This window comes from Thamnophis sirtalis, unplaced genomic scaffold, assembly GCF_051295495.1.
Source record: "Thamnophis sirtalis isolate CommonGarterSnake01/CBP01778 unplaced genomic scaffold, rThaSir2_p1.2 scaffold_5, whole genome shotgun sequence".
NCBI lineage: Eukaryota > Metazoa > Chordata > Lepidosauria > Squamata > Natricidae > Thamnophis > Thamnophis sirtalis.
This window is the reverse complement of record NW_028261385.1, coordinates 79,052,251-79,067,924: the sequence shown is the minus strand read 5'-3', so window position 1 is coordinate 79,067,924 and position 15,674 is coordinate 79,052,251. Positions and strand designations below refer to the sequence as shown.

Below are 15,674 nucleotides of genomic sequence, written 5' to 3'. Positions count from 1 at the left end.
GGAAATCAGCATTAGGTTACTTTTATAGGGCTATTTCAGAAGGGCCTGCATTTTATATTTTTGGTGGGCTTTTCTGTTAAAGAGAACATTACGCTACACAAGCAGTCAAGTTCACCCCTAGATAGTGGGGATGATTTCAGAGTTGTCTTCTTTTGCAGAGTTCCCCAACCTTTCTAGATTTGTGGCCTGGCGGGGAAGAGGGGAGAAGGGGATGGTTCCGCGTGGGCAGTGAGAAAGCACCCATGCTCAGCTCCATTTGCGAGAATGATGGGCACATCTGCCCACTGGTCAGGAAAATGGAGTATGCGGACATGTACTCGCCTGCAGCTCATGTACTTTCATGGCCCGGTTCAGAATGATTCAAGGCCCCGTAATAGGTCAGGGACTGGGGGACCCCTGTTCTACTGTAGCACAGGTAGACCTCGACATACAACAATTCTTTTGGGTTAAGGTTAGGGTTATGGTTATGGTTAGGTGTTATGACCCAGGCTTCCTTAGAAAGCAAGAAGCAAAGTTTTGATCCTGACAAAACCTCTTTTATTTCCACGACTGTGGATCCCTTTCATTCACAGTCAGCAAGTCTTTAGCAAACAGTCTTTCAGAGCAATGTTTATCCACGTGCATCTTATCTCATTTGGAGCGCTGCACGATAACTAGTTTCCAAACTCAGGGCAAAGCAAAACTTGACACAGTCTCTTATAATTACAAACATAACTTTCCATTATTGACACCATCGAATGAACGAACTGTTTCCTGCAAAAGCCCACTCTTCTTTCATTCCTCTTTGTTTTCCTATGGAAGGGACCAATCACCTCCAAGGTGTGGCTTTACTCTTAAGTTGAACCTGCTTTCTAAGTTGTTCTTGTCTTCTGGCAGCTCTGTATGTGCACACTGGGAACAGCCTCCAGCTGTTCTTCTGCCTTATTGCTCTCTAACTCCCTCTCTGCTTCTGATGCAGAGCCCTCATCTGAGGTTTCCTCAGCCCCCAGGATTGGCCCATGTTCCTCCCCAACCTCCTCACTGTCCAACTGTGCTGCCAGCTTTGCTGGCCACCGGTGGGCCACAATCTTAAGGTTCAAAGTTACAATGGCACCAAAAGAAGTGACTTACGACCGTTTTCATACTTACGACTATTGCATGGTCACATGATCAAAATTCAGACACTTGGAAACTGACTTGTATTTGTGATGGTTGCAGTTTCCTGGGATCATGTTCCCTTTTGGTAGACCTTGTGGCAAGCAAAGTCAAAGGGCAAGCCAAATTCACTTAACAATGCTGTTACTAACTTAACAACTGCTGCACTGATTCATGTGGCAAGATAGGTTGTAAAATGGGGCAAAACTTACTTGAGAAATTTCTTGCTTAGCAACATAAATTTTGGGCTCCATTGTGGTCATAAGTTGAAGACTACCAGTAGAGGGGGGGAAACAGATTCACTTGGACATACTGTATGTGTTATTCTTCAGATATGAGGTCTGCTTTAGTATTTTCACATGGCAAACAGCAGTAGATAAGCTTTGATTTTTAAAAAAAATAATAATACACCATATCATCTACTTCTACCAAGAATTTTGAAATTTCTTTTATTAGATTATGATGGCTGTTGCTATTAAAAAAGAATTCTTGAATGAAGAGTTATTCTTTGTTGCTCCGCAGAAGCATGGAAATGCAGAGGCAGGCCAAGCACAGGTAGTCCTCGACATACAACCACAATTGAGCCCAAAATTCATGTTGCTAGGTGAGACATTTGTTAAGTGAGTTTTGGTTGTTAAGTGAATCTGGCTTCTCCATTGTCTTTCCTTGTCAGAAGGTTGCAAAAGAGAATCACAGGATCCTGGGACTCTGTAACTGTCATAATTATGAACCAGTTTCCAAGTGTCTGAATTTTGATCCTCTGACCAATAGGAAGCTGCAATAGTCATAAGTGTGAAAAATGGTCGTAAGTCACTTTTTTCACTGCCGTTGTAGCTTCGAACAGTCACTAAATGAACTGTTGTAAGTCAAGAACTACCTGTAGTTACAGCTTTTTCTGAAAACACTTGAATGAAGAATGGGATAGCGAAAGTCTTGCAAAGAGTATGAATTGAAGAAAAAACATCTGTTGAATGAATTTTATGATAAAGAGTAGGGAAGTAAATATTTATCTTGATCTGGAAAATTAATATATTCATTTTCAAGTGAAAGTTTTAGACAGTCTTTTCAATAACTTTTTGTCAGGAAAGATGGTAAAAAATTCAAGAAAAACACAGGTATGAAGAAGAGGAAAAATGTGGTTACTATTTAAGTTATGATTGTAACAAGAATTATTTACATATAAATGCTGGTTAGGGTCAGTCACGTATAGAAATATTGTATGGTTGCAACAGAAACTTTCCCCAAACTAGAAAATGCTTTCATTTTTGGAATATATAATGAGACTATAAAAGTAAAGGGTTTGCATCTTTAGCAACGTGTACTGATTCCATTACAAATGGAAAACAATTAGTACAATTAATAGATATATCTAACTGTTGAACAGTGACCTAAAATATATCGTATGGTTTCTTAATGATGCTTCCAAAGCTCTGACATAATTCCCGTATTCAAGCAATTTTAGAGGTTGCTAGTTGCTTTCTGAACTCAATTCAAATTAGTTACTTATGTTAACGACTAGTGAGAATCTTCTGTGAGTGTTGGCATGGCTGCGTTTAACATTTGTGTTTAATTATGCTTTATTTGTGATGGGGCCCATATTTGTGGAGTTGCTACAAGCACCATCTCTGTTGCAATTTATGAGGGAGCTTAAAACATATTTGTTTATCTAGGTCTTTTTATTGTTTTACATTGTGTTTTAACTTCTTAAAATGTTTAATATTTGCTTTATTTTTATTTTTACTATTTTATCACTAATTATGTAAATCACCTGAGCAATTAAGAGAGTGGATAGCATGCAAGTTCAACAAACAAACATAAATTCTGTGCAGAAAGCTTGTGTTCAAAAAGCAGTTGTCAGGTTATAGTGATAGCATCAGCTTTTTAATTTTTAGTATATTTCATAATTCTACCACTTGAATCATTCCACATTTTAAGGAAAATTAAATTCTTCCTTCATTCTTTTGTTTCTTTGTTCCTTTCATCCATCCATCCATAATAAGTTTAATAAAGATGACAAAGAGAAAGAAAGAGAGAAAGATAGAGAAAAAGAAAGATGAAAGAAAGAAGAGGGAGAGAGGAAAGAAAGAAAGAGAAAGAAAGAAAGAAAGAAAGAAAGAAAGAAAGAAAGAAAGACAGAGAAGGGAAGGTCCTTAGCTTGGAGATATTGATGAGAAAGTCTGTTTTCCCAACAAGCCAATGGCCATTTCAGGTCCCCTTAGAAAAAAGAAAGCAAAGAAACGCACCTAGGGTATTCCTTTTTGGTTATTTCATGTGTTTATTGGCAGAAACACTGACAAGCAGTTCTTCATATTTTATTATGTTCTTGTCTGGCAGAATCTCTGTCAGGCAAAAACCTTGTCAGCGGAAAACCTGTCGTAGGATCAGAGGAGACAAAAACAGGTGTCACACAGACAGTCAAAACTGAAAAGAAAAAAAGATTAGGCTAAAGAGAAAGAGGCAGACAATTACATTAATGCCACTGCTTTTATCTCATAGATGTGTGTTATTATCTCGGGGTGCTGAGTGCGCAATTGCCTCAAAGAAAAGTAGACAGGAGACAAGAGAAACTTGATAGTTATTAACTGAAGAGGCAGTGTGTCAAACCTGGATGAAGTTCAAAGTTTTACAGAGGGATGAAAAAATGCAGGAGCAAGCATCATATGTGAACGAACCTTGGTTCTGCTTTCGGCTACATAAATCAGTAGCCGTCTAATTTTTTTTCCTTTTGGAATCAGATCATACAAATAGAAATTAATGAAAGCTTTATTTACAGTTTTCAAATAATCTTTTCTGTTTTGTGTAAATTCAGTAGATTTATGAGTGGAGGCTCTTTCTAGTTTATCTAAACAAACAACTAGGAACTTCCAGACAGGTGTTTGGTAATTTTTGCGGGGTTCAAATTACTATATATATACACATTTGAGAAAATTATACATAGCAACCTATCTTTATTATGATCAATGATCCAGAAGAAATAAATGTATTAATATAAAAACCAGGGGAAGCAGTATGTTAACTGAAGCAACACAACATTTTGCCACAAAACTGGTAATGCTAATATTAAAATAAAATTAAAAAGTAGAAAGTTTATGTAATAAGGATCTGATTAACCTGGATAGTATTGCAGAAGAGAAGAAATAAGAGAAATACTTATGTCCCTGTAAAAATGGTAGTACAGCAGTGATGGGCCCCAGAGTTACCCACATGCACGTGCATGGCACGCACATGCGTTCTAGCATCAAATGATGCTTCTGCAAGCCTCCGTGATGCTCCAGCTGTTCCGCAGAGCGTCATGCAGGCGCCATGTGCGTGCGTGGAAGTACCAACAGCATAAAGCACCGGTAAGGAGCGTGGGCGGGCAGGTGGGTCCTCCAGAGCACCATACCGGAATGTTATCCGGTGGTCAGGGCAGGATCCGGTATGCCCATACCGGGGCATACCGTCTGCAACCCACCACTGTAGTACAGCCAAAGTTTAATGTTCCATCAACTTTCCTACTGAGCAGGTTTTCCAAAATTTTAAGAATGAAGGTGGAAGTGACCTTTGTGGTCCTCTAGTCCAATCCCTTGCCCAAGCAGGGGATTCTATATCATTTCAGACAAGTGACTATCTCTTCTTAAAAACTTCCAGTGATGAAGCACCTACAACTTCTAAAGGCAAGCTGTTCCACTAGTTAATTGTGCTCACTGTTAGGACATTTTTCCTTAGCTCTAGGTTGCTTCTCTCCTTGATTAGTTTCCATACATTGTTTCTGGTCCTGCCCTCTGGTGCTTTGCAAAGTAAGTTTACCCCCTCCTCTTTGTGGCAACCTCTCAAATACTATAATACTGCTATCATGTCCCACCTAGTCCTTTTCTTTTCTTCAGAGTAGCCAAACCCAAATCCTGCAAATTGGTCCAAGTGATTTTGCTCTTGACATGTGAAGGAAATTGAAAAAATGGCTCATATATTGCACAAACTAAAAATGAGAAGATTTTTAAAATGTGATGTTTCTGTATTTAATATTTCTTATTTTTGCTACATTTTAATAAGTAGAAGAAGAGCCAACTCTTCAGTGTATCCACCAGGAGCTAAGAAAGATTTGAGATGGGGCAGTGTTATCATTAAACCTATACTATTCTCAAGAGCCACTTATAAACACCTTGAGAAATCCGGTGAATTTTGAAAACATTTATTATGGTTACTTGCAAATTGTCAAAATATCAGGAATATTCTTTGCTTTTGCATTCAGTCACTTAATCATCTAGTAACCTGCAGCACCTATCAAGTCCCACATCCAACAGGGGATCACTGTTATTCCCCGTGAACCTTGGCCCTTCTCCGTTAGTGTTACACAATTGCTGGTCAGCAGCCTCTTCATCAGACTGAACCCTGCACAGCAAGAATAGAAGTTGGATTTGCACATTTCATTGGCATTGTCTGTTTATCTTCAGAGTTTAACGTGGAGGATGGAAACAAGCCAATGAGCTTTGATGATGGTAATAAAAAGAAGGAATTATTCTGGGAGGTGCCATCACTGAGAACATCTTTCACCAAGGTTTCTCAAAATCTAGAGTGAATATATTTCAGATCATATGTTCATTTCACTGTTAATTGTAGCAGTTGTCTGTCTATAAAATGAGTGAACCAATTAGTGCTTTAAAGTCTTCTCATGTCTTCTCTGGAACTATGAGCCATGGTGGCACAGTGGTTAGAGTGCAATACTACTACTTTTGTTGACTGCCAACTGCCTGCAATTTGGCAGTTGAAATCTCACCAGGATCAAGGTTGACTCAGCCTTCCATCCTTCCGAGATGGATAAAATGAGGACACAAATTGTTGGGGCAATATGCTGACTCTATAAAACGAGAGGGCTGTAAAACACTGTAAAGCAGTATATAAGTCTAAGTGCTAAGTGTTAACACATGTTGTTACAGCAGGATAAATCCTTTAACAAGTGATGTAAAAATCTCAGTGTTGGGGGATGTTGGCCAGGAGAATATTCTTATTTTTATTCCTTCTCATCTGCTATATAAACATGTTGTAGCTATGGGATACAGTGTAAATTAAAACAGCATCCCATGTTGGGTTAGATTGGATAATTACTGGATTTTGGGTGCAATTTCAGGTTTCCACTGGGTTCTACCATGTGCCTCTCAATGCTAACTTTCATGATCAACCACAACTTGTCACAAGAATCACATTATATTTTTGGACTAAACGTGGGCCATAATTCAATATATGGGCCATAATTCAGTATGCGCTCAGACTTTGTGGTACCTATTAAAAGTCTCTCAGTGTGCAGTAGTTTGGGGTCAACAAGAGGTCTTGCATAGCCATAGGTAAATTTTAGTGGTTAAAAAATATGTGAAATAGAAACTAGTGTTGTAGTTTCTGGCACTTGATAAATTGAGTAAGCATTTGCCATTGGTTTAATGCATGGTGTGTATTTAACTTCCTTTGAATCATTCAAAGTCTCATAATGCCAATAAAATATACATAGAAAAGTAGCCATTTCCCTTACCTGCTTTCCTTCAGCAGTGTTAAAATCAGTGGGTTGTATAGTAACTGAAAAGTCCAAACCAGCCAAGGTAGCTTAATTTCAAGGCTAATAAACAAATATGTTCGCTTACATCTTATTCCAAAGATTTACATGTCCAATAATCACATTTGAATTATTTTTATAATCTATTGGAGTTACTTCATTACCTCTGTCTATCACCTTTCTTTTTTATTTGATTTGATGCTATACAACTCTAAATAACTCTGAGTAGCTGACAGTACACCACAGCAATATAAAAGCCATTTTACAAAAACAAACGACAGAACTAGACTCATTTTTAAAAAAACCAACAGGAAAACCCCAAAACATCCCACCAACATCTAACATCCCCTTAGGGGTGAACACTAACCATTCTGTGTTTAGGGTTGATCAAAATACTAGCAGGATGGGAGCCATCCAGATGTTAGGAGAACTTCATTCAAGAGGGCAGGTGCCTTAATATGATTGAAGCAATTCTGTACCTGCTGTTTTTTAAGGAATTTGGCAGCCTAGTGATTTGGATATATGGTTGCATGTCCAGAACACTTCAGTGCACACAAGCCCTAAATGGCAAAATATCTCAAGAGCAAAGAAAAAAAGCTACACAAAGATTTCTAGGATGCTGAGCTGGCTAATATGAGATGCTATAAAAAAATTAAGTACCTTCTGAAATTTAAATTTATCATTTTTGATATAGTGACGCAGTACAGATAGCTGTTTATGGGACTTTTTGAAACATGTAAAGAGAAAATTGGAAGTATCTTTAAATGCATCTGGCAAGTATTACTGATAAGCACCATTTTTTAATCTGCTTCAGCTGTAAAGTCCATTTTAATGCCAAAATAAAAAGCAAAAATATTCAGAATCTAGGAGCAACATCAAAATAAAATTTATTTTTCTGTTCTCTCAAGCAAAGCATCTTCTGATAGGTTCATATAGGAAATCCAGTATTTTAAATATTTGAATTTCACACTATGTAGGACTTTGTATATCACAACCAACCTATTAAATTGTGTCATAAAGAAGACTACAAACTCTTGTAACAAAGTAGTTAAATGCTTCATATAAACAAAAACCAAAAACTTTACAAATGGCTATTTTTCCCCAGGGTTAAGTACGTTGGATATTAGTGCCCTTTTAAACTTTTTATGTTTCTTTAATTTACTCTCCACTTAGAGAAGGGTTATTAGAACAGATACTAGAATTCATGGGGAGGGGTAAATTCACTTACCCTTTTTCAGGTGGCACTTTTAATCCCTTCCCTCTCCCTCTCCCTCTCCCTCCCCTCCTACAATTGCATCTATTTAGTGCTGTAAGGATTCCACTTATATTTTCTTTCAAAGAGTAATAATTTGATAAGCAATGCTCAAGTGACCATGCAAGATGATCATTCTTTTGCTGGGAAATATTAAACATTTTAACTTCTTTATTTTAAAAATACTTTATTTGCAAACTTAATATGGATTCTCCTTCCACAAAAATATGCAGGACATCAGACATCTTTTCTGATTAGATAAACATTATTTGAAAGAAATTCTAGAAGGAAATCCCCTGCATTTAACAAGGCCATGATGGGACTTTTTAGAATAAGTATATATGTACAGCATATGGGTGTAAATAAAACATTCCATCTGCAAAAATATATCTATTTTCTATTACCTTTGGTCCCCCCCCTTGTGAACAAGTAGGAAAATATATAGTTATAAAACCTATAAAATATTATTTTAGGAGTGGAGGTTGACAAGGGTAGGATTTGTCCTTTCTGTACTTGACTCATTAGTTTAAATTAATTAATGAGTCATTGGAAGTTGGATGAAATATAAATGTAATAAAATATTTATTATTATTACCAGTTCTACAGATATGAAAATCCTTATCCACCTGCCAAACCTGGGTGACCATTTATAACAGAGATGTGAAACTCAAGTCTCTTGGGAGTGGAGCGGTATACAAATTAAATAAACATTCAAACATTCAAGGCCCAGGAGCCAGATCTGGCCCACAGGGCCACCCTGGAAATAGGAAAGAACTGGCCCACAGGGCCTCTGCTAGCAGAAACAGAGCTCGGGAGGGCCGAAAATGGAGTTCCATAGGCACTCCCAATATGAGTGACATCAAGCTGGCCACGGCCACTTTGCCCCCTCCCCCGGGGTCAAACAGAATCCTAATAATGTGCTCTCAATGAAATTGAGTTTGACATCCCTGATCTAGAAGGTTAAGAACTGGTTCAATTACCTTTTTGATTAAACTACAATTACTTGGTAAATACCAGCTTCTCTCCTCTTAAAAGAATTATATACTAAGATTGCACAAATTCTGCTCAAAATAAAGCATATAAATAGTCATACTGTATTTATTTTAGTACAGCATGGATAATCTATAAACATATTAAGCAATCCATTGGAAAAAAGAAAAGAAAACAGAGTGCCAACATAAAAGTACACTGTGGGGAAATATTTGCAATAATGCAGTGTTCCATTCAGGAAAATCCAGAGGTCAATTGAAACAAGCAAATCTCTTCACCTTTGAAAACAAAAAACACTCTTATATATCATTCATGAACTCAAGACAAAGGTTTCATGTCCTGTGTGAAACATACTCTAGAGACTCTCTTGGGACTATGAAAGTGAAGCTTTTAAAGAACCTTAGAAACATTTCCAAAGGAAAATACGACACTACTTCTGGCATCTTCCCAACAGGGGAAAATGTATTGCATGAACCAAGTTAATACATCAGAATCGTCAAACTGAATAATTAAGAATATCCTATAAGATTTTCATATATTCCTATAGACGGTGTGGTGATCTTTCTTATTCCAAACTCTTAGTGTGAATTAATGGATATTATTTGGGAGAAATTAGATATAATTATGAGCTTGAGCAAATTCTTTGTTCTGCTCATTTGAGAGTTTAAGTGGTTTCTATTGACAGACTATCCAAAGTGTTTTACTATTCCCCCCCACCGTCTATCATTAAAGAATAGATGTTGCTTTATCTATATTGCCTCTATAATAGTATTGCTGAAGTTGGCAAATTATACTTCAGAATGCCAATTTGACATGTTATGATATGTACAAGTGGTCTCGCCTAGTGGCCACTCATTCAGGAACTATTTGAAATAATGATGGCACTGAACAAGAAGGCTTACAACCAGTCCTCACAGTTATAGCCGTCACATTGTCCTGACAATCACAAAATGGGTGCTTGGCAACCAGCATGCCATTTCAATGGTCATAGTGCCCCAAGATCACATAGTCACTATTTGTGACTCTTTGTTGCCAACTTCCAACAAACAAACTCAATGGAGAAGGCAGCAGGAAATTGCAAGTCATAATCATATGACATCAAGCTTAATGACCTCAATTAGAACTGCTGGATCTGCTGTCATGAGTTGGTACAATCATGCAATTTTTTTCACTTTGCAATCATGTTGCTTAGTGATGGAGTTGCTGGTACCAATTGCAGTAGTTAACTGAGGACTTGTTGCATTTTCAGAAATAAAAGAGGATTTTGTGAAGTTCTGCAGTTCAGTTTCATCACTTGTCCTTCATTTTCTCATTGTGAATGGGAATTTAGTTATAGAGAGGGATATTTTGGGGGAAGGGGAGCAGTATATGTCCCACCACTCCATCAGCACCTGGGATCCAGTTACAACAGCATCCCTAGGAACACAAACACAAGAGGTTATTCCAGGGTAGCAATAAATTTCAGATGCTTTTGGAGAGTGATTTTCCTGGGTTTCTTCAATGCTGCTGGCATGGTAATGCAAATATCAAGAAGGGATGAGAAGGGAGAAACAATCTACTTCGTAATCTCTAATTTTGTGCAGATGAAAACTCTGGCAGTGATTGATTTTGCTGCTTTAGTATCATGTAGGCCTAGAGAAAGACATGTAAGCAAGGGGCATAGAAATATCTTAAATAATAACAAAAGAACAAAACAAAGCAAAAAGATACATACATTGTTAAAAATACCTAATAAGTGCTTTTAAAAAATAAACAAAAACAGAAAAAATAAAGAATATGTTGTTAGAATATTACAGGTAGTCCTTGACTTACTGTAGAACTATTCATTTAGTGACAGAAGTCACAACAGCATTGAAAAAAGTGGCATGACTGTTTTTCACATTTACTACTATTGTAGCATCCCCATAGTCACAGGATCAAAATTCGGATGCTTGGCAATTGGTTCATATTTACGATGGTTGTAGTGTCCCGGGGTCATGTGATCACCTTTTGCAACCTTCTGATAAGCAAAATCAATGGGGAAACCAGATTCACTGAACAACTTAACAACTGCTGTGATTCACTTAACCTCTGTGGCAAGAAAGATCATAAAAAGGATCAAAACTCACTTAACAACTGTCTTGCTTAACAACAGAAATGTTGGGCTCAATTGTGGTTGCAAATTGAGGACTGCCTATAAACAGTTATATTTCTCTGTATAATTACCTAATGCAAACATTCTACACATACAAACACACTTAGCCATAATAAAGACATGGAAAATCCATTTGCATCATCTAGCTATCAAATTACATACGCTAGACATGTAATCAAAATAATAGTATCTTCTGAAAAATTTAGCTTGTGCTGCACAGTCATATTAATATTGTTCACTATTTTCAAGGTACAGGTAGATAGGAATAGCAATAGCACTTAGACTTATATAGCACCTCATAATGTTTTACAGCCAGCATATTGCCCCTAATAAACTGGGTCCTCATTTTACCAACCTCGGAAGGATGGAAGGCTGAGTCAATCTTGAGCCAATGAGAATCGAACTGCTGGCAGTCAGTAGAATTAGCCTGCAATACTGCATGGTAACTACTGTGCCACCATGGCTCATAGATCATATCGATGTCATTGTAATGAGTTAAAATAAACTGAAAAAGGAATGTGGTACTTACAGTTGGAGGATTGACTGAAGAGAGGAGAGAGGGAAAGAGTTTTGGTTTTTTTTTTAATCAGGTGATAAAACTGTTTAAAGATAATGAGTTATAGTTACTGTATGTATTGTAGCAATTCCATAATTACACGGAAAGCACAATGCTTTTCTTGATTGTTAGTGATGGATGAGTTTTAAATGGAAGTAAATCAAACAATTAATGGTATATGTATTGATACTTCCTTTCATATTTCTGCAGAGTGAATGCTCTGCGAAGAGACGGAGGACTTCAGTCCCCAAGCTTGCCAATCCCTTATCTTTTGTGAACTTCAAATTAATTTTTAAAAACCTATTTATTCAAGGTTGACTAAACAGCTAAAATAGGAAAGATCAGACAAATCAGGAGCAAGAAATGAAATATGAGGAAACCAGTATTCTTTGACAAAGTGTCCCAGGGGGTAAGTGTGCTGAATGTAGCCAGTAGGGAAATGATAAGGGCATTTATGCTGGGATAGAAGAAAGCAATTTATCAAGAGTACATGAGCTCTCCAGTGATCACCAGCAAAGAAGATACCAAAGTGCATAAGGAGGAAGAGGGCTCCCTGCAAGAAAATGTTTAAAGCTGACAAAACTGCATTTTAAAAAAAAACAGGAGGTATAATAAAGAAGTCCATTTTGTTAAACATTACGCTTCGTCAAGGATTCTTGAGTCTTTCAGAATAAAAATCAAGAAACAGTTGAATTGATGTTATTTGAATGAAAAGGGGGCAAAGCCAGAGGGATTATTGGGTGAAGTCTTTGTGTATATATGAGCTTGCACGTATGTATTAAAAACATATTTTCAAACAGCAAAATGTTAAGTGAAAGTTAAAAGCCGACATTATTTTCAGCTTTTATTTCATTATTTCATTTCATTTCATCTGAACCGAGTACATTGTAAAAATAGATATTTTCCCTTTTCTGTCCATGTTAAAGATAAAACGATTTAGAGAGATACTAAATTTATATTCCCAATTATCTACCACACATATACAGAGTGTGTAACAGAATAATAGAGTTGTGTTATGTGTGGTAGATAACTGGGTGTATAAATTTATCTGTTTCTCTAAATAGTTTTATCCTTAACATGGGCAGAAGAGAGAAAATATCTATTGTACAACATAGTCTGTTGAGTGGTTAACAGTATTGTTATTAGTCAGGTATTTGCTATCAGTGTACTTAAATGTGTATTTTGGGCACCTTGTCTTCAGTTATTATAGTGTAATTTGCTCCTTTAATGTAGCCTACAATTGTAGTTTGAACAGTATATTTTAATAGCACTTAGCGATAGCATTTAGACTTATATACCGCTTCACAGCACTTTTACAGCCTTCGCTAAGCAGTTTACAGAGTCAGCATATTGCCCCCAACAATCTGAATCCTCATTTTACCCACCTCGAAAGGATGGAAGGCTGAGTCAACCTTCAGCCTGGTGAGATTCGAACTGCCAAATTGTAGGCAGCCGGCAGTACTTCATTCTAACCACTGCACCACCATGGCTCTTACCTTAATAATCTTAACAATAATATTACATGTTTTAATCTTAATGATAAAATATTCAATTTAATGTACTGTCCTCATGTCACCATTCTCTTTATTTATTCCTTCTTGCAGCTTTGGACAAGCTTAGCACTCAGCATTTGTACCATCCAACTCAAGTGGAGATTGTACAATCCAACGTTGTGTTCGACATCAGCAGCTTGATGCTATATGGTACTCAGGCTGTGCCTGTGAGACTGAAGATTCTGCTTGATCGACTATTCAGTGTATTGAAACAGGAAGAAGTACTGCACATCCTTCACGGTTTGGGCTGGACTCTTCGCGACTATGTTCGGGGTTACATCCTTCAGGTAGGAACCCTGTTCACAAACAGGTAGATAGTCCCAGGATTTTAAAAAAGCAAAACAAGAGAGACATCTATTTCTTTGCTCAGTGCCTCCCTTAAAATGTATTAGGTATGTTGTATGGAATTGAGGAAAAATAATGTTACCAAAAGTGTGATTTCCCCCCCCCCCCTGAATACAGGTAGTCCTCAACTGACGAGCATAATCGAGTCCAACCTTTCTGTTGCTAAATGAGACAATTTTTAAGTGAATTTTGCCCCACTTTACAGCCTTTCTTGCCACAGTAGTTAAGTGAATCCCTGCAGCTGTTAAGTTAGCAACATGGTTATTAAGTTCCAATCTGGGTCCATCACTGGGACCTTCATCTTCCGAGCTTTTGGACTTATGCTGGAGTCCTTCTTCAGGGACCTTCCCTCGACAGATCAGCTCCAGCATGAATCCAAAAGCTCAGAGGACTAAACCTCTAGTTCCGGTGACCGACCCAAATTGAATCCCGCAGCATTATCCTGGGACACGTATATTAGCCTTCATTCGTGGTGATTAAGTGAATTGGGTTTCCATTGTCTTTTCTTGTCAGAACATTGCAAGAGGTGATCACGTGACCCTAGGACACTGCAATTGTCATGGATATGAGCTAGTTGCCAAGTGTTGGAATTTTGATCACTTGTCCATGGGGCGATAACAATTGTAAGAGTGAAAAATTATCACAATTCACTTTTTTTTAGTGCCCTTGTAACTTTGGTCATTAAATGAACTGTTGTAAGTCGAGAACTACCAGTAGTTTTAAAAATTCACCAAAACATTTCTCCTATACATTTTTACTGCATAGCAAGAATTAAATGACTTAAAAACACCTTTAGGATTTTGATGTTTCATTCTGAAATTGGTACAATTCCTAGCCCTCCCACATGAATTGAAAATAAATATTATTTAAAATAATACATCAAGAACGATAGGGTTAGCTAAACATTGTCCTTATGATAAATCTTTTTATGAGTATTATTCATTTTTAACTATAAGATTTTCAGAATAGTTTACTTTCATATCAGGGAAAGTAATGAGCAGCATTTATTGGCTATTACCTGAGATATGGACTATGCCACAATTGTATTCCATTTGAATATCCTGGTTACTTATGCTTTATGCTTAAATGTGATGGCAGGAAACCGATTGCCCTTATTTATAAAGTATGCAAGATTTAGGATGCATTTGTGTACAGTCACCTGAAAGAAAGTCTTGCTGGTCTTCTGATTAGGTATGCATAAACCTACATTGTTAAAATCCCGCAATACTGTACACTAAATTGAAAAACACAAACTATAGCCAAATTGTGAATTGGCATTTTTGAAATTAACTTCAGGTACGCAAGTATAAAACTGAATGCTCAAAGGAAAGCAAAATAATCAAATTATTATCTATAATTGCATATTATATTTTTAAACAGAACACAGTGATTGCAAAAACAATAACATCCTGTGTTTAAATAATCACTGTGTTTGGAGGTAATGTAAAACCATGGTTTAATGTTTCAGAAATAAGCATTTCTCTAAGCTTGCATGCTTTGCTGTAATGCATGTACATGGTAGAGATTGGAAACTTCTGTTTTAGATTATCTGGAGCTTAGTCTGTAGCCTGAGCTCTAAGCTGGTTCACTTTGAACAATTTGGCCAACTATGTTTTAGCTACAAGTGCCCTTGGCTTACTTTTAAGTTACCTTGTCATCCAAATAGAGTGCAGTAGTTATTTCTAACCAGAATAATCCAGAAAAAGATTAAAATAAAACATTGGTTCTTTTTCTATCTTATTCTTGCCAAATTAAGCCATTGTGCCATATTTGAGATGACACAGAAATTTATAAACAAGTTATGTTTGCAAGCCTGAACCCACAAAACACACCTCTGGCACATTCACATCTGAACTAAAATTACCTAAGGGTGCATCATTGGAATGCAGCCTATGTGTGTTTTACTGAAAATCAGCAATTTCATTAGCTACAGTTTAGGGTTATGCTTGAACTGAGAATGACTAGAGCAGTGATGGTGGACCTTTTCGGTACCAAGTAGCCAAATTGAAACACGTTCACATGGGCACCGGAGCGTCAGAAACCCGAAGACCAGCTGGTGATGGCACACATGCCTACTGAGAGGGTTCCACAGATTATATATATATATATATATATATATATATATATATATATATATATATATATATATATATATATATATATATATATATATATATATATATATA

General features: G+C 36.9%; 1 protein-coding gene across 2 annotated transcripts in view; it reads left to right on the top strand.

The window, feature by feature from the left end:
* BNC2 (basonuclin zinc finger protein 2) overlaps nt 1-15,674 on the top strand; it is a 425,219-nt gene that overhangs the window by 299,177 nt on the left and 110,368 nt on the right. For both annotated transcript variants that reach the window (XM_014069299.2, XM_014069305.2), the window contains one exon: nt 13,195-13,430. In XM_014069299.2, coding sequence (XP_013924774.2) covers nt 13,195-13,430 — 236 coding nt within the window. The remainder of the gene's footprint in view (nt 1-13,194; nt 13,431-15,674) is intronic.